At 41.9% G+C, this 18,556-nt stretch overlaps 3 protein-coding genes across 4 annotated transcripts; 2 read left to right on the plus strand and 1 right to left on the minus strand.

The window, feature by feature from the left end:
* Window positions 1–322: 322 nt before the first annotated feature.
* Window positions 323–8,235, minus strand: slc26a11 (solute carrier family 26 member 11). 2 transcript variants are annotated; one of them, XM_071503322.1, is made up of 16 exons: window positions 8,104–8,235; window positions 7,679–7,729; window positions 7,127–7,382; window positions 6,771–7,008; window positions 6,224–6,416; window positions 5,692–5,777; window positions 5,119–5,335; window positions 4,762–4,940; window positions 4,538–4,610; window positions 3,880–3,991; window positions 3,708–3,763; window positions 2,618–2,758; window positions 2,404–2,531; window positions 1,386–1,485; window positions 1,145–1,278; window positions 323–1,041 (listed from the first exon to the last, which is right to left on the minus strand). In XM_071503322.1, exons 4-16 carry the CDS (start codon window positions 6,972–6,974, stop codon window positions 934–936), a joined length of 1,731 nt encoding a protein of 576 aa, XP_071359423.1. In that variant the 5' UTR covers window positions 6,975–7,008; window positions 7,127–7,382; window positions 7,679–7,729; window positions 8,104–8,235; the 3' UTR covers window positions 323–933. The 2 variants fall into 2 exon arrangements, with proteins under 2 accessions (XP_071359423.1, XP_071359424.1); XM_071503323.1 differs by lacking the exon at window positions 7,679–7,729 and having other exon boundaries at window positions 8,104–8,225.
* A 56-nt stretch (window positions 8,236–8,291) lies between these two features.
* sgsh (N-sulfoglucosamine sulfohydrolase (sulfamidase)) lies at window positions 8,292–15,390 on the plus strand. The gene is made up of 9 exons (XM_071503324.1): window positions 8,292–8,562; window positions 9,480–9,640; window positions 9,731–9,836; window positions 9,944–10,320; window positions 10,694–10,775; window positions 10,874–11,077; window positions 12,510–12,676; window positions 12,794–13,011; window positions 15,049–15,390. Exons 1-9 carry the CDS (start codon window positions 8,481–8,483, stop codon window positions 15,230–15,232), a joined length of 1,581 nt encoding a protein of 526 aa, XP_071359425.1. The 5' UTR covers window positions 8,292–8,480; the 3' UTR covers window positions 15,233–15,390.
* A 986-nt stretch (window positions 15,391–16,376) lies between these two features.
* Window positions 16,377–17,956, plus strand: npb (neuropeptide B). The gene is made up of 2 exons (XM_071503326.1): window positions 16,377–16,738; window positions 17,372–17,956. The coding sequence occupies exons 1-2, from the start codon at window positions 16,475–16,477 to the stop codon at window positions 17,498–17,500; spliced, it is 393 nt and encodes a 130-aa protein (XP_071359427.1). The 5' UTR covers window positions 16,377–16,474; the 3' UTR covers window positions 17,501–17,956.
* Window positions 17,957–18,556: the final 600 nt, after the last annotated feature.

The following is an 18,556-nucleotide window of genomic DNA, read 5'->3' on the forward strand; positions in this document are numbered from 1 at the left end:
AGGAAGTTCATTTGGGGTTATTACAAGAGGAGGTTCAACCAGTTATTAAAGCAAAGGGTTCACATACTTTATCCACCAGCACTGTCAATGTCTAATGGCTGTGTTCAATAAAGACAACATTATCAATTATTGTCTACACTTGTGACTTGACTTGATCAAGATCAGATGACATTTTTTTCAACAATCAATATAGGGAACAAGGTCATTCCAAGAGGCTGACATACTTTGTCTTACCATTGTATCTTCTGTTCAAATGTACAATTGTGCAACTTCACTGTACTGCAAACATTTCTGCATGCAAAGACACACACATGCACACACATGAAAATGTAAACTTTTTATTCACTAAAAATCCTTGTATAAATGTGGTGATTTGGGTTTGTAATATACTGTAGTTCAATCAGTGTCCTTGCATTGAGTTAATCAATGAGCTGATGAGTAAATTGTTATTCTGTAAATTCAGATTTGGTCTCTGGCAGCTCACCTACCACCTTCATCCCTAAAACATTACAGAGTGAATTCTCTGTTAGTAAAAATATATATTTCAGTAATATTATTTCTCTTATTACTCCTTCATTCACACAAAATGCAAAGTGTCCAACAAAAGCATATAAAACACAGTATTAGACGTCTGGTTGCGTGTTTTCGTCCAAAGATAATGTAGTGTTGTAATCTGGGAGATTACATAATAATTTCCAGTCTCCAGAGTTTCAAGTGACGTTTGGCAGGTACAAAGTTCAGTGTAACCTTTCATGACAGGAGATTTCACTTGGCCACTGGCAGTCACCTTACATGTGCCAGTATATGGAGGTAGTTTATCACCTTTTAATGTCATTTCAGACCAATAATCCCAGATCAGAAACTTTGTTGCTACAATGCTTCTGTCCAGGATCAAACATCCTCTCGCCAGACTGCGATTGAACGATTTCTGTGTCAGTCATCGATGCTGTTCCCTGACTCCATCTGCAGCGCCGCCTCCACACTGTCTGTGTACCTGAGGCCCTGCAGATCAGCTGCTAGCAGAACCTGCTGAACAGAGCGCTAAAGGAATGTGTGGAAAAAAGACAGAGGGAAGAACATTATATTTAGTTTGTTGTGTTGTTATTAGAACTGAATTCTGGTCCAAGATAACAGATAATCATACCTGCAACCCGCAAAAGACCAGTCGCACATCTCGTAGTTTGAACTGCCTCAGCAAGTCCCTGATTTCGCTGATCACTGTGTAGTCTATAGTACTGACATGGCTGCAGTCCAAGACCACTGACCGCGGAGGAGACGCTGAGGGGAGGAGGAGGGGAGGGGGAGGACGTGCAAGTAAATAACAGGAAAAACTGAAAGAGAGGAGGTGGTGAAAGAAGACAGATGATTAGCAAACAAATCCTTACCCTGCAGAGCCTGGGTGTGTATGATGTGACTGAGATACTCTGTGGCAGGAAAACTGAGTCCACTGCTCAACTCCATCACCAGTGCTCCGTGATCAGACACCTGCACACAATGGGCACACATCGTTAGCACAAACACATGGATTTCACTGTTGAAGAGCAGGGTGGAGTAAGACATTGTCCTGTTGAGTTTATACAGAAAGGTGCACCTATGTGGTCTGTAGAGGCTGTTTTTTAAAGGAGCAGTTGGTAGGGGAGAGTAACTCTGCCACTTCTGTGACTGATCAAAATCTGATCATTTACTTTTATCTTATAGATAATCATATTTCTCTAAACTCAGCCGTGCGGCATTGGAAATATCTCCATGTCACCATGAAATAAAGGTGAGGTATATGGACAAAATTCTATGTCATGGCATATGTAATTTAATATTTCAATATCAATCAATATTGTGGAAACTGAGATACTGTCGCTTGGTTAATCCAGTGACTTCAATCCCTGAAAAACCCATGAACTTCATGAACTGAAGCAAAAGTTCTGCAAAGGTAATACTGCATTTAAATAGTCCTGCTCGGTAATTTGGAAAATAACTCACAATTTGATGTAAAAAGTTATTGAAAAATCTCCTGCAATTGAATTGCTGTTGTCTCATGGCAAATATCATGATATTTTCCAACCCATCCATCAACCAATATAATGGGTGCATTGCCTTTTTTTCCCCAACAGTGTTCCCACTTCAAAAAAGCAAGTTTGAACATTGACTGCTTTAATTACACTGTTAACAAACAATATTGACAAGTTGAATTTTGTTTGGCGCTATAGTTGGTTAAAGGCTGATCCATTCACCCACTTATGTTAACTGTACTTACATCCTGTGCAAATGCCTCAATAACAAATGATTACTGTCCCTTTACAGTAACCAATAAGCAAAGCAGAATTTGTGTGCTGTCTTTGAAAGGCTTAATATGTTCAAGTGTAACACACTAGCTTATACACATTCCTGTATAGAATAATACAGCACCTTTATCTTTGGCCTGGCCGTGTTGTACAGCAGCAGGAGTCCAGATACAGCTACACCTCCTACGATACCGTACTGCACCTGCCAGAAACTCATCAGGAACGTCACAACAAAAGGCAGCAGGTCCAGCTCTGTGGATGACACGAGCACCAGACTTCAATTAAACAAACAGACCAACACAAGGAACACTGAAGTACAAAACTGAGCAAACACTTACTGCGTATCCTCCACATATTAGCCACAACATGGTAATCCACCATAGGAGCTACCGCGCAGATGATAACAGCAGCCAGAGAAGCTTTGGGGATGTAGTAGAAGGCCGGCATGAGGAACGCCAGGGATAGCAACACTATCACACCTGCAGAAGCCCACACAGAGAAGGTGACATTTAGAGGAATTTTTCTTTTCCAAACTAAGAAACACGCACAAACTCAGCAGGAAGACTAGAATAAATAAATGACCATTGTCTTTGTGTTTTAATGGGTTAGAAGATGTTGGTGTTGACAACAGAAAAGCCAGAAAAGACACCATGGATTATGTGATGATTAACTGAACCAGAAAAGCAAAAATATACAAATAAGAAACTGCACTGTATTAATCCATCTAAAGGAACAGATCAAAGAGTGATCGCACAAAATCATCCCTCTGTGACTCCTCAATCATTGATGGGTGATGAACCTGCAGTTTTATTATTTCTTTAGTTTCTTAGATGGAGAGTGTGTTGGTGGAGAGGGGGTTGACAGTAAAGGCCAAATCTTTTATGTCTGTGAGCTCTATTTTTAATAAAAAAGTAATGCATAAATTGCTCACATCCTGGGAAGCCTCTGTTTAAGACTAATATTGTCTTTGTTGTTTTGTAATTGGTTAAGTCTGTTAAAGTCTGTGTATGATGTTTTCTTCACTTGGTCAGAGGTCCAAGATAAACCTGCCCTATACTTGGGCCTCTTGCTTGTGTTTCTTCTGGCCCAGTATATGCCCCAGTTCTACAGCCCAAGTCTGGCCCACATACAGCATGACGGTCAGATGCTTCTTACACATCTGGACTAATCTGGTGCACACCGCTGTCAGCCAATACTAGAGAATCTATGCAGATGTATATGGGCCAGACTCGGGCTGTGGAACCAGAGAGTATACTGGGCCAGAAGTTTCCTTTTGCTATCTGGGTCTCAACTTTGGAGAGAGACAAGGACAAGGGAGGCACAGAAATAATGGGGAGGAGTGGAGATAGAGTATGATACCACAGACAACCACTAGAGGGTGCAGGAGACTGTAGACAGGGAGTGAGAGCTGCAAAAGTCAGGACTCACTGGTGATGATCCCTCCAGCTGGTGTGCAAACGCCAGTCTGCGAGTTCACCGCTGTCCTGGATGTGAAAAGTAAACATGACACTGTAAATATTTGACATCTGAGCTCTCTCTCTCTCTCTCTCTCTCTCTCTCTCACACACACACACACACAAACACACACACACACACAAACCTCCCAAAGCTGCCAGTGACAGGGTAGCCTGACACAAAGGATCCCATGATGTTGGTCACACCAATTGCCAGCAGCTCCTGGTTGGCGTCGATCCTGTAGTCGTTCTGACTTGCTGAGGACAAACAGGAAGTTAAAATCAGCCAAGAGTCTGATGACACACTCATTCTTTAGCTGCCTTGATTCTAGCTCTGATATAATGTGTAAAAAAGTGCTTTGGTAACACGACAGTAAAATGGTAAATTCTAAGTTTGCATAAAATAATTTAGACTCATTTTAACTTGTTGACGGAGATGAAAAACCTGCGGTATGCTAACATGCTGATGTTTAACAGGTGTTATCTTTTCCATGTTAGCATACTAACATTTGCTAATAATCAATAAAGACAAAGTGCAGCAGCTGAGGCTAAAAGTTAGAGTTGTCAAGATATCGCACTCAAAATCATAACTGTCAACTTCATGGTGGAACTAAAGGACATCAGGGGATCACCAACGTCTTTAGGATTCATCCTCTGGGGACCATGAATGCCTGAACAAAATTTAATGGCAATCAATCCCATAGCTATTAAGATATTTCAGTCTGGTTTGAACTGGTGGACCGACCGACAGACTGACACTGGCATCATTAGAGCCACGCTGATAACATGCCTAAAAACACTTACCAAAGGCTTTTGCAATAGCAATGCTCTCCAACAGACCCATGAAGGGAATCACAGCAAGCCCTCCTCCAAAGCCCTGCACAAAAATAAATAGAGAGCGCAAGACTGGGTCAGCTGTGTTTCTGGAGAACTGGGAAAATTTTAGGAAGTGAAAGTTGCAACTCAATCATTTGGCTAAAAAATGTACTGCCTTTATCCTGTTACTGGCCCCTCCCTTTGCTCTTTACCTCTACAATCTCTCCAAAGGAGACGACGGTGCCGTTGGCAGTAGTGTCTGAGGTGGGTGGGGGCCTGAACGGCGGGAGCCCCTGGGAAATTTCCCCGGTGATTGTGAACACGTGATAACCGTAGGCATCCCAGGAAAACGCTACGAAGGAGGCGGCCACGACCACCAGAGAGTTACGCACTGACCGAGACAGATAAGAAGACGACAAATAGAAACAAAATTTCACAAAAAGTTTCACAAAAAATTGGACCAGGTGTTATATTACAGTGAAACACTGTCATTACTGTACATGCTTGTGGAGAGGACAGATGCATACACACCCACACAGACACACACTCATGAACACACAGGTACTGACTGGTAGCCACAGCCCACACTAGTTTCCTTGCGATTCTGGAGTACGGGGGCCCGTCGTCAGAGCCCAGACTCGTCTTCATAAACATCAACATGACCAGCAGGCTGAGACAAAGTAGACCCAGGACCACATCACCTATCTTGGCCTCTGGGATCCTGTAGAAGGTGTAGTAAACCTCCAGGAAGAACTGGTGGGGAATGCCTTGAACTCCCAGAATATTCTACAAACAGAAACAACAGGACCGTCATGAGCTAAAACCATCAACTCTAAGAGCAGTGAACACAGTGGGGCAACAAAAAGAGCTCTCTCTTTGCTTTTTTAGACAGACACAGTAACTGCAAAATAAGTTAGCAAACCCCGATCAGTGAAAATGCTCTTTTAATTATATTCTATCCATTTCTATGTTTGGCACAGTAAGATTGTAGCAGATAATAATAATAATAATAATAATAATAATAATGGAGTGAGTGTAGGAAATGGTAACTGGTAGTTTTGCAGATGTAGATTTTTCGTGTGTGCGTGTGTGTGTGTGCGTGTGCGTGTGTGCGTGTGCGAGCACATGCATTTAACGCTCACCTTGACCTGGCCAAAGCCGATGGTTATTGCAGCAGCACAAGTGAAGCCTTTTATTACAGGGAAAGAGATGAAGTCCAAGAGGAAGCCTGCAGAAGACAAGCAAGGCAATGAATGACTTACAGAGCCATGACCTTGGAACAAAAATAAAAGCATGTAAACCTGAGATTTCACAGAAACTGTGTGTGGTTAAGCACAGGAAGTTGTAGAGGTGGTGGCAGGAAGTGGCTGTCCTGCACTTGCAAATTAATATCCTGCTTGTATTTCTGCACCTCTTTCCCTAAACCTTTTGTCAGTTTGTACATGATATTTTTGTCACCACATGTTTTTGATATAGTTATACTGTTACATTGGGTTTTTGATATAAAGCTCACCCTAAATTTAGACAAAACATTGTGCTACATTGTGAAGAAATTCTTAATTTTATTTAGCTAAAATTTCATCCACTCACGCCACAAGTTTGGACTAAATTAAGAAAACCACCAAAAATGGTATCACAAGGTTTCCACATGACCTTAGCAGCTCTCCCCCTCACCTAATCTCAGTAATGCCATTACAGCCTGGATGAGTCCACAGAGGAGGCTGAGAAGCACAGCACGGTGTGGCTGACCCCCCACCACAGAGAAACACAGGAGAGACATGATGGCTGTAGGACCCAGTGTCACATCCTTTGAGGTCCCCAGTAGGGTGTAGATGAATCCCCCCATGAAGGCAGAGTAGAGTCCGTACTGTGGAGAGAAGTGTTTTCAGATTAAAATGTGAATAAAGGTACCACTAAAAATAAATAAGTTCCCCTCCACTCAGTGTTAGTTCACTTCACCGTGAAGAATGATGTTCTGTTTTCACATCCATCTGCTGAAGAGGGAAAGTTTCTCTGTGCTCGGTTTAAACCTCAGTTTAAGACAGGTGCACACAAGCAGGACTTATGACATCACAACTAGTTTGTAAGCCAGTTGTTGCCCACCGGGCAGTTTTACTGGAACAAGACAGTTGGTGCCTAAACTCAAAGAAGCTGAGTAGAATCTAAATGAAAATTCAATCCAAAAGATGAACCTTCACAGACAAGACGAGCTGGAACTCACCTGCACGGGAAGGCCGGCTACTTCAGCGTAAGCCAACACCTGTGGTACAGTCGTTAGCCCGACGGTGAGGCCTGCGAGCAGGTCCATCTGAAGCCACCTCAGCTTGTACCTAGGCAGCCAGGAGAGGATGGGCAGCCAGGCTTTCAGGGTGCTGTAGGAGCAGCAGCCCCGGACTGACATTCGTCTCAGCAGAGGCTGGTCCATCGTGTGGGAAAAGTTAGAAGTGCAGAAGGAGAACCTGGAGGGGGGAGGGAGGGTAGAAGGGATGGAGAGACAACTGTGAGTGTACAAAGAAATGAATTTGCATATTTAAATGTGGACATGAGCGAGCCGATCACAGAATAAAAGCCACTCACACAAAGCAATGACGTTTTCTCCTCTGCTTTAAATGTCACTCATTGGTTTTTGGGAAATGTTGCTTGGTTTCTCTGGTTTTGGTTTTGCCCCCTGAGAGTCGTCTCTCTCTCTCCACAGGGACAGCATTCAGGAAAACACAACAAAGAAGTGCTGTGTGCACATGTCAGTTCGTCTGTGTGTTTTTCTGGACAAATACACAGCCCATCAAAGGGAGCGGGCGCCATATCTTCAGATGCATGTTGTGATCTGTATGTGCTGGAATAAACAACAACAAAAGTCAACTACCTGCATGCTGCAAGGTCACATAGACAATCTCTTCACAGGTTTGTCTAGTATTTTAATAAGGTAACCTTAACCTGAAGACATATTTCATATCTTTTTCTGTGACCTTTGACCTTAAACAGCTTTCAGGGAATGATAATCATATGACGATCATATGATAGGTCAGTGCTTTGCATACCTGTTTTCGACCAGATCGTTTTACAACAGCCAGAGCTTTTTCTCCCCAGTCACCTACAAGCCATAAACCTCCCTGACAAAGAAATACTCACACATATATTCATCTCTGTGTGGTCGTATTCTTCTAACTGAGCAATAAAATGCTGCACAGACAAAGTGGAAGAACAAGAATAATTACAAAAATTAGTAAAATGTGCGACTGGGACAGAATAAAGGAATGAAATAAAATAGGACAGTATAGAAGAGAAGCAATTAAAATATAACAAAAATCAACAGAACATAATGCAATACACAAAAAAATAATTGAATAGAATAGAATAGAACACAAAAACAACACCACAAAATGGAATGAAGAACAGGAAAATACAGCACATTAGAATAGAACTGAATAGAAACAGCTCAACAGAACAAAGTAGAACAGAAATAAATAATAGGACAGAATAGAATAGAAAAGATCAGATCAGAATAGAAAAGCCAGGAGAAAAGCGACGCAGCAGAGGAGAGCTGGCAGTCTTACCGTGTCTGACTCGATTATTTCTCGGCTGTGCAGTGATTCTTCATGTCCTCGCTGTGAAACTGCTCCTCTTCCTTTTACCCAGACCACTTCCACTGATGCGGCCTGAGACCAGAGAGAGGTTCCTGTTTTCCCTCCTCATGTGACCTCGGTCATGTGATCACAGGTTGTTTCCGGAAGTCCTGAGATGAGTTTAGTGTGGGTCATGTACAACTCCACCAGCCACTTCATGGATTCGTTTTGACTCACGTTAAATGTTTGCAGAAACATTTCGTCCCGAGTCTATAAACGATACCTGCAGCTTTTTATATACAGTCAATGGGTAACAGTGAAGAGAGGAGATCATAATCATCTTCGTCATCTTCATCGTCTTCATCATCATGCTGCTGGAGTTGTTTTGTCTCGTTTTGGCATCTTGTTGCATCGGGGAGGCAAAGACACGAAATGTCCTTCTAATAATTGGTGAGTGAACTTTTCTGTCACCTGTGGAGACTTGAAGCAGCAGGAGTTATAAAGATGAAGTAAACACAGTGCTGCCGGTTTATCAGGCTCAGCCAGCTGACACTAATGCAACAGCTATAAATCCTGTAGGCCATAATGATCCGTCTGTGTCCAGCTGCCTTATACAGAACTGTCTGTTTTTCTATTACTTTGTCCAACCCATTCTTATCAGTGAGGGAAGGCTAAACAACAGAAACACACACCTCTCTGTCTAATGCAGTTTTTTGTTAAATCAACACACCTTCAACACGGTTTCAACCAAAACTGAACATTATAATCTCCATGAAGGAGGATTTATTCGACCTGAACCTCACCTCAGAAGCAGAGTTTCACACATTTGGCTGCAGCCTGTGTGGAGAGTTTCTTTGTGCAGATTTTGTGTACTTTTGTTGTTGGTGTATCCAGCTGAATTTTTCTGGTTAATGACGCACATCTTTTATAGTTGTTGTTTAGTAGTTGTCTTTTGTGGATGGTTGTTGTTTGAATGGTTTGATGTTTTGTTGAGTTTTTATACTTTTTCTGATCCTTTTGAATCTTGCCCCTGACAAATCCCCCATATACCAAAAAATAAATAAATAAATGAAACTAACACTGAAACTAATAAAAACTTAAATAAAACTAAGCATTTTCAAACAAAAAAAAACAACAACTAAACTTTACTACCAAACCTGCTTTGAAAACTAAACTGAAATTGAATAGACCAAAATTAAATAAAAATAAAAACTAATGAAAAATCCAAAACTATTATAACCTTGCTCCGCATACCTTTGGCAGCATATTGTAACATCTGAGAACTGTAGGATGGAAATGATCTGGGTGCAGAAACCAGAGAAACCTCACACACATTATGAGGAGTCGCTGTGTTTCCCCTCCTCCAGCTGATGATGCAGGTTTTGAGACGGAGGTGTACAACAACTCTGTGGTCCACACCCCCCACCTGCGCTCTCTGGCCCAGCGCAGCCTGGTGTTCAGCAACGCCTTCACATCTGTCAGCAGCTGTTCCCCCAGCCGTTCCACCATCCTCACCGGCCTGCCACAGGTAACACACACACACACACACACACACACGGGTACCTCTCATTTGTTCATGAGGGCACAGCACTGAGGTGTGTTTGTCCTGTGTTCTCAGCATCAGAACGGCATGTACGGGCTTCATCAGGGGGTCCATCACTTTAACTCGTTTGACGGCGTACAAAGTCTGCCGCTGCTCCTCAGCCAGGCCGACGTACACACAGGTAAATAACAAAGAGACCAGTTTATAACAAGTCTAGACCCACACACACACACACTCCAGCTTTTTTTAAAATGACCTTTTCTCCTCCTTACTCTCTCATTCCTGCAGGTATAATTGGGAAGAAGCACGTCGGTCCTGGATCTGTATACCCTTTCGATTTTGCCTACACAGAGGAGAACAGCTCTGTCCTCCAGGTGGGGAGAAACATCACCCGCATCAAACTCCTGGTGCGCAAGTTTTTCCAGACCCATAAAGAGGAAGCCTTTGAACGAAGGCGGAAGAAAGGAGCGAATAAAGGAGACAGCCGGGATAAAAGAGATGAAGAGAGACCGTTTTTTCTCTACGTTGCCTTCCATGACACCCACCGATGTGGACATTCACAGCCCCAGTATGGAGCTTTCTGTGAGAAGTTTGGGAATGGTGAAATGGGGATGGGACGAATTCCTGACTGGACACCAGAATATTACACACCAGCACAAGTAAAGGTCAGTGATATAAAGATTTTATATAGTGTAGTTATATGTACAAAGGAAATCAAGGATTAGTAGCTGTGAAACATCATAGATATACTTTTTCTACAGCTACAATATTGGTAGCATATTTTTTGCAGTTGCTCATGAGGTATAAACGTATAAATATCAACCAAAATGAAAGAAACATCTAACAGGACGTTTAAAGTGAAACGAGACAGATTCTTCTTCCTCTGCTTCTCCTCTCAGCTACAAATACTTTGTCGCTGTTTTATATAAGTTACAATTCGACCTCCCGTCAGTATCATCTAATGAGTGCGATTCCCTTATACTATCCATGAATCATAACACTTGTTAATCTGGTCTGTCGTCATCTCGTGAACTTCAGGTTCCTCCTTTTGTGCCGGACACACCTGCAGCACGAGCCGACTTAGCAGCACAGTACACCACAGTTAGCAGGCTGGATCAGGGTGTGTAGAAACACCTACACATACCCAAAAATAAAGTGTCTGGAGAGAAGCCGTTCTTGTAAAACACTCAGCTGCAATGGTGTAAATTTCCTTTGCAGGTATTGGGTTAGTTCTCCAGGAGCTCAGGGATGCTGGTTATGAGAACGACACCCTGGTCATCTACAGCTCAGATAACGGCATCCCCTTCCCTAATGGCAGAACCAACCTGTATCGCTCCGGGACGGCAGAACCCATGCTGGTGTCGTCTCCAGAGCACAGGGAGCGATGGGGAGACACCAGCCAGGCCTATGTCAGTCTTCTAGGTAAGAAATGGACGAAAGAAAGAGGCTGAGAATACAGATTTTTTTTTTAAAGGCCATAAAGGCTAGCAGCTCTGAGCACAGTGTACATAGCAGGATTCAGTTGTATTGTGTACACCGGTGTCTTTTTTTTTTTAAGCTTGTGACTCCTTCAATGGATTCCATCAGTGTCATTCGTTCAGGGGTTTTTTATCTTGAGCTGAATTATGTGCAGAGGTCTCCTCCTCTCTATAACCAACGGACCAGGGGAATTAAAACCAAATCAAGCAGTTTCATATTAAAAAAAAAAAAACATCAGTGATTCTCTGACGCTGTTTGGCATACGCAGGATGTTTCAGAGCGCTGGGAGCTGAGCTGTCTAACAGTTATTTGGCATCCAGACGCATCCAGACGATCGATGACTAACATCCTTCATCTGGTTAAAATACATAATTGAAAACGACCAAAGTGTAAAAAGATGCTTCTTAAAACTGCATAGAAGTCAACTTTGAGCTTCTGGCAGGCACAGTGTTGATGCACGTGCACAGGGGACATTACGTCATCGACAGGTGACCAAATGGAACGGACCTTTACCGTGATGAAAATCATGGATTTCTCCAGGATTGAAATGTGCTGGAAACATTGAGGACAATGTAAGTAATGTATGCACAATTCAAAAAAACATATAACATTTTTAGACATTTTAATGTGGAAAAGTGAAATATTATAACTTTAATATTAAGTGATATAGATTTCTATCTCACCCCTTATCACAGGTTATTTCCCCAGTGAGGAAATGTGAGCAGTTCAACCAGAGAGTAATTTTTTTTTTTTTTTTAATTCTCAAATTGTTTCAGTTTGTTTCAAGGATTTCTATAGGCTTATGAAGAAGATGTATTCTCAGAAACAAAGGCAGAAACAATAGACGTAATGTTGTGTCACAGAAATATTTTTTTTCTCTTATCTAGAGACCCCTTGGTGGCTTCCTGCCCCTCCGTTAGGAACCACTGGTTTATATTCAGTGTATTCAGTGTGTTTATGTTTATAAAGTGGCCACAAGAGGGAGACTTAACAATGATGCTTCAGCAAGATTAAACTGAAAACATCAGGTAGTAATGAAATGTAAATCTGAAAATATCAATTAAAACAAAAGTTGTAACCATGGCAACTATTTAATATAACTTGTGACCCTGAACATATTTGACATTCATATTTGTCACTGGCCTTTGAATCTCTCAGCTTTTCACAGCCCTGTTTTTATTTGTAAGTAGGAGAATTTCCTCAACCAATAAGAAAACACACTTTAAATACAGAGAGATACATGGTTTTCATTGGGAAGATGCACCTCTGTATACACTATGAAACTAATTATGAGTTCACTATTTAGGATTTCAGCTGTGGCACTTGCGTCTTATTTTATCACTCTCTGTTCTGTCTTCCCTCTCTTGTTCGGCAGACATCACTCCCACTATTCTGGACTGGTTCTCCATTCCCTACCCGGCCTACAGCCTCCCCGGCAGCCCTGCCACACCGGTCCATCTCACCGGTCGCTCCTTACTGCCTGCTCTGGTCACTGAGCCCAGCCAATGGCTCACCGTTTACGCCAGCCAGTCCCTCCACGAGGTCTGTGACCGCCGCTGCTTTCAAACAGGACGTTAACACCACTGGCTGACAGAAACACACTTTAATGAAGGGGTCAAACACAGGGCCTTGACTGCTGTGCTGTCCTTTTGATTTCAGGTTACCATGTACTACCCAACCCGCTCTGTCCACCAGGGGGCGTACCACCTTCTCCACAACCTACACTATCGCATGCCCTTCCCCATCGACCAGGACCTGTACGTGTCACCCACGTTCCAGGACCTGCTGAACCGCACCAGGCTGAGTCAGCCGACGTACTGGTTCAAAAGCCTGCAGCAGTATTACTACAGAGAGCGCTGGGAGCTGTATGACTCCAGGTCTGTAACGGCTGCTGGTAACGCACATGTCCACCACGTTTCTGTGAGCTCAGGAGAAGGAAAACATTCACTGATGAGTAAAACATAAAACTTCTTAGTTGAGGTCAAGCTCTCCAAAGCAAAGTAGTCAAGTTTGTTGGCCGGCAACACCAAGTCCCAGTGATTCAAACAAGATAAACCTGTAACAGATAATAGCTAAGTGATGCAGCTGTCATAAAGGAGAGAAAATATATTTAAACAAATATTAATATCAATATTCACCAAAATAAACTAAAGATAAAATATAAGATAAAGTGTGACGCTCTCCTAAAACAAACTGCAGTGTCTGTTTCCTCAGTAATAGGAAAAATGGCGGCACTGCAGAGTGAGCAGGAGCATCATCTTTTCATCTTTATTTTTTTTTTACAAATCACTGGACTGACAAAATATAATAGAGTCAATATATATTTGATATTTAATATTGTTAATAAATAATTGTCAATTTAATATCTTGAAATATATAAATATATGACTATAAATGCCCCTATCAAAAGCCCTCAAACACTAACTACTTATGTCTCTGTCATGTGATTGTTTACTGTTGTTTTTAATTTAGATTTTAATGCTTAAGTCAAACACTTAAGCTAAAGACAGAGCTCGCTTTCAATGCTGAAATGAAGAGCAAACTCATTGACTAGTTGCCTAGAAGACAGATTGTCAGCTATTTTGATGACTGATTAAATGTGTAAGGAAAATTGTCAAACATTGTTTGGTAACAGCTTCTGTTTTATAACACTGTTGATTTCTGAAGACGTCATTAGGGAAATTGCAAAGGGAAAGTTTAACTATTTAGGCACATTTTATACTAAATGACTAGATGACTAACTGATCAATCAAAAAAAAAAAAAAGCTGGTATATTACTTGATGATAAAACTCATTAGTTAAAATCACGCTTGCTTCCCTTGCTTGTTATGCTTGACTGTGATCTAATACAATCAAAGAGAATGAAACATTTTCTCTGTGGTAAATGATTCAGATCTCTGTGAAGAGCACAGCAAGCCTGTGCTTAATCAGATTGGCCTTTTTTATGTTTACGTACTGTTACACTTACTAAAGATACTAGAGGATAAGAGCTGATTGCAGATATTGTGTTTAAATCATGAATTAGCTTTGAAAAATAATTTCCCATGCAAATTTAACCTGATTCAAATAACATTCATCACAGTGACACTTTGTTTTGAATCTACCTGTTTTGCATTTATAAACAGTACATACACATTTAATAAAAGATTTATAATAGGGCTGAACAAGATGCCAAAAAAATCTAATTATGATCATTTTGGCAGATATTGTGATTGTGATATGATTTGCGATTTCAGTTGGAAGAATATTTTTGCATCATTTCAAAATGATGATGATTTTTCTAGGGCTTGTAGCAAACAAGCATCTTCCCTTATGTCTGGAGAATATGATTTATAGGCCAGAGCATCTCTGTAGCACCACAATGCTTCACTTACGATGAGTTATGACACATTTTACTTTTATCAACAAAAAAAAAGCAGCTTCTGCAAACTGAATATTGGACTCAGCCATATTGTGATTTTGATCATATTTCAATAAATTGTTCAGCCTTAGTTTATAACATACTATAATGGAGCTGCACACACCCATAACGATGCTTTCAAGTGCATTATTTGTCAACAATTATAATTTGACGCTATGAAAATATATTATTATAATAATATATTGTGAATTCATTCATTTTATTATTACAACTGGGTTTCATGATTTGTTTATAAATCAGGCTCCACTTACTAATGTCCACAGGAGGAGTGAGGAGTTTTTTGACAGATACATCAATAAGCACTTATACCTGGTTACAACTACATTATAATGTATGTACAGTAGAGTGCTACAAACCGTTTTAGTATTGATATGGTCCTTACAAATGGGTCAAAATAAAGTGCTATGACTTAAGACCCCAGTATTTTTAAAGTTTTGGCTCCTGCCCTGAGTCTGTTTATGCTGTTTTAATATTAAACGCTTCACCAACACAGGGCAGACCCGCTGGAGATGAGGAACCTGGTATCAGACCCCTCCTACAGCGCCGTGCTGGAGAGCCTGAGGCAGAGTCTGCAGAAGTGGCAGTGGGAGACAGGGGACCCCTGGGTCTGTGGGCCAGACTATGTCCTGGAGGATAAACTAGAGCCACACTGCAGACCTCTCTACAATGGACTCTGATGGACTCTAATGGTACTGTTACTCATCCTGATTGACATAATGTGCGCATACATGAGCACATTCATCTTATGGAATAAATTATGTTTAATTGTATTTATATTTGTATATGTCACTGCTGGTTTTTTGCTCGAAAATAAAACAAAAGTTAACTTCTCTAACATTGTTTTCAGTGTAGTATCATTTGTCTTTACGTTGCTGGATAATTCCATCATTCCAGTCAGTGGTCTTTCTTATCTGTGTCTATACATATAAGGTACATTTCCCCATAATCCAGACCCTGTCATAACCCTGTTCCAAAGAGGCAACATGGTTACACAGTATTTAACTGTTTCTGTTATTATTTAATTGAACAAATGCAGATGCATGGCTCTCTGTCTTGATCGCCATCACTGTTGTCCTCTTACTGATCTGCTGATTGCTGACTTGGTGGAGTTCATGACGCATGACCGGCGAGGTCGGGAAATCGATCAGGAAAAGGGTTTTTATCGATACAGGCCTGTTTTACCTCAGAGCTCCTCTTTGAAGTGAGACTGATTCTCCGTCCGTCCATGTGGAAAGCTGTTGAAACTTAACACAATTTAGATCAGTCGATTTATTCACTCATGTTTATTGATCTGTTCTTTTTTTAAAAATCTTAATCTGTCCATTTCCACTCGTGTCGTTTGAAGCCGTCCACACTGATTCTGCTCTGTGTTGCGCTTTTTGCCACATGCATTGTTGCTTACAGCTTCTTTAGACTGTCAGGAGATTTAGAATCTGAGAATCAGCTCATACTGTGACGAGGAAGGACATTTTATTTGTCACTGATTTGACAAACTATCTGAACATCTTTGAGTTTTGATCACTTACGTCAGTGTCTGTCTCGGTCCACTGATGTTAATCCGTTTACGTTTACCTCTACAAACGTCAGGGATGGACTGACATCCCTATACGTCTCCAACCCCCTCATACTCTGTACCACACACACACACACCCCTCCCATGTCGCCGCCAAACCATGAAAAACGGATCAATTCGGATTGGTCTTTTTCTTCTCCCGCATAAAGACGGATCATCATCCGCCCACCTCAATTTTGATTTGACGAATGTCCTGGGTCACGATAACGTCGCTCCCTCAGCCTATATAAGCACCAGAAAGTTTTCCAAACACCCAGCAAAACACTGAGTCGGCAGCCGACCGAGAGCAGACAAAGAGAAAAGCGCCGATTTCCTTTGCGTAAAAAGTGCCAGGACGGGTCCAGACATGGAGAGGTCAGTCAGATTTGCCGTGGTGTGCGTCGGAGTGTCTCTGCTCATCTCCTGCCATCCAGTCGAAGCCTGGTACAAGCAGTCGACCGGGCCCAGTTACTACTCGGTGGGTCGCGCCTCCGGTTTGCTGTCCGGCATCAGGAGGTCGCCGTACGTCCGGAGGTCCGAGTCTGAAGAGACGCTGATGGACAGCGGGGAGACAGCAGGTAACAACGTGATCCCAGAGACTAACAGGCAGGTCTCCATCCTCAAAAGCATGGTAAGCACAGCAAAGATACTGTAAACTTTAATCCTGTTTGAGGGGATTCTGCTTTTCTTTCTTTCTTTTTTACACTCAGGATAAAATGAAGAAGAGGCGCGTAAACGTCTGCTTTCCATTCAGCACCACAAGAGCGACGTTTATGGCCATGCTGGAACACTGAGAGTAAACAAACCATAGACAGGGGTTAGATTAGACTGTACTGTTTTATATGCTTTTGTTTTCATAAAGAAAACGACATAAACCGTTTAAATCCAAAGTGTCGGATCGTTGCGCAGCTTCTGCGTAAAGGCGAAAACCAGTGAGCGCTGCAGGTCAAAGCGCAGCCAGCAGCATGAGAAGATAGTCCAGTAATGTTCTTCATCAAATGCATCATTAGCTGAGGATATAGGGGAATAAAGGCAACAATGTGGGGTTTATCCATACATGTAAAATGAAATAGTCTCTATTTATTTATTTGTTTTCGTTTTACGGATAAATGAAATGCGAAGGAGCGAGGTCATTGTGAGGAGAATAAGACCCTGTGTTATATGAAAGTGGCAGAAAAGTGAAATAAAACCGCTACAAACTCATTTTGCCGAGTTTTCAGGTGTAAACTTTAAATGCTCTCGTCCCTGTCTTCACCTCCCGCAGGCCATCTGCGTGAAGGACATCTCTCCAAACCTGAAGAGCTGCGAGCTGCTGCGGGACGGGACTGGCACCTTCCAGTGCAAGGCGGACGTCTTCCTTACTCTGGACTCCCTGGACTGCCTGTCTGCGTGAGTCCCGGTCGGACCGGCGGAGACAGTCCTCGTCCTCCACCGAGCCCCGGGAGCGCCTCTCTGCACACCGAAACCCGAAGGGAAGGAACGACGGATGGGATGGAGGAGTGTGTCGGGCTTCGGGGGTGATGGTGCAGAGGAGATCTCGATCATTACCGATGATGGACCGCTGCAGACTCTGAATGTTCTCTCTTATTTAAAAAAAAAACAAAAAAACACAAACATTGTTCAGTTTTGCTTTGGTTGCGTAGACAAGAGTATAAAAGAAAAAAAAATGCGAGAGGTGTTCAATGAAACCATTTTCTTTCCAGATGGCATCACATCTGTACTGTTTACCCCTTGTTATGTACCCTCCGCTGCCAAAATGTATTAAATGTCCAGAAAGTTGACTGCAGAGCAGATTTCCTGTAAAGTACTTTTATTTATTTTATCTATTAAAATGAACAAACACTGGTAACTTGTTGTGGGGCCTACATTTGTCTTTAAATATTCAACAAGTGGAGGATGGAAAAGGAAAAGCAGTGATCCAGTTCTGCGCTGCTGTCTTCTGAGAATGATGTTAGACTTAAAGAGTAGAGATACAGCATGAAAGACAGGAGAAGGAAAAATACACATGTAGAAGTTTCATATATGTATGAAGTATTTTAATTACACAACAGAAAAATCACTTCATCTTAAGGCACTTGGGTGTGTTTTTCACCTTACTTTCACCTTCAGTGTCCATATCAGACACTAGCATGTCTTGTTTATTACTGAAGTCAGAGAGGAGCTGGTGTGATAGCCACAGTCATTCGCTCAGGGGAGCCTTCAAATCAGTCAGAGCCCAGTGGCGTTAATGCCACACAAATCACAAAGAGGAGGCATCATCCTGCTTGACAAAACAGGGTTTGTGAAATTGTGTGTGTGTGTGTGTGTATGTGTCAGATATTGCAAATATAATCATGAGAGGTGAAGGTAAGGAAATGAAACACAAGTCGTGAGGCTTCAGGGATGTTTCTTTACATGCACTTCTCCCATTTCTAATAAAGTTTCCCTGCCTCATCGCTGACTGGTAAGA

This window comes from Trachinotus anak, unplaced genomic scaffold (genome assembly GCF_046630095.1).
Source record: "Trachinotus anak isolate AG129_WGS33_773 ecotype Australia unplaced genomic scaffold, CSIRO_AGI_Tana_v1 ptg000019l, whole genome shotgun sequence".
NCBI lineage: Eukaryota > Metazoa > Chordata > Actinopteri > Carangiformes > Carangidae > Trachinotus > Trachinotus anak.

Excerpts from the sequence above, each read along its gene's own strand:
- sgsh (XM_071503324.1), top strand. The coding sequence starts at position 8,481 with ATGCTGCTGGAGTTGTTTTGTCTCGTTTTGGCATCTTGTTGCATCGGG. Across the intron at positions 10,321-10,693 it reads ACACACCAGCACAAGTAAAG|GTTCCTCCTTTTGTGCCGGA; the intron begins GTCAGTGATATA and ends CGTGAACTTCAG. Across the intron at positions 13,012-15,048 it reads TGGGAGCTGTATGACTCCAG|GGCAGACCCGCTGGAGATGA; the intron begins GTCTGTAACGGC and ends TCACCAACACAG.
- npb (XM_071503326.1), top strand. The coding sequence starts at position 16,475 with ATGGAGAGGTCAGTCAGATTTGCCGTGGTGTGCGTCGGAGTGTCTCTG. Across the intron at positions 16,739-17,371 it reads TCTCCATCCTCAAAAGCATG|GCCATCTGCGTGAAGGACAT; the intron begins GTAAGCACAGCA and ends CACCTCCCGCAG.
- slc26a11 (XM_071503322.1), bottom strand. The coding sequence starts at position 6,974 with ATGGACCAGCCTCTGCTGAGACGAATGTCAGTCCGGGGCTGCTGCTCC. Across the intron at positions 5,778-6,223 it reads AATGGCATTACTGAGATTAG|GCTTCCTCTTGGACTTCATC; the intron begins GTGAGGGGGAGA and ends TGTCTTCTGCAG. Across the intron at positions 5,336-5,691 it reads TCGGCTTTGGCCAGGTCAAG|AATATTCTGGGAGTTCAAGG; the intron begins GTGAGCGTTAAA and ends TTCTGTTTGTAG.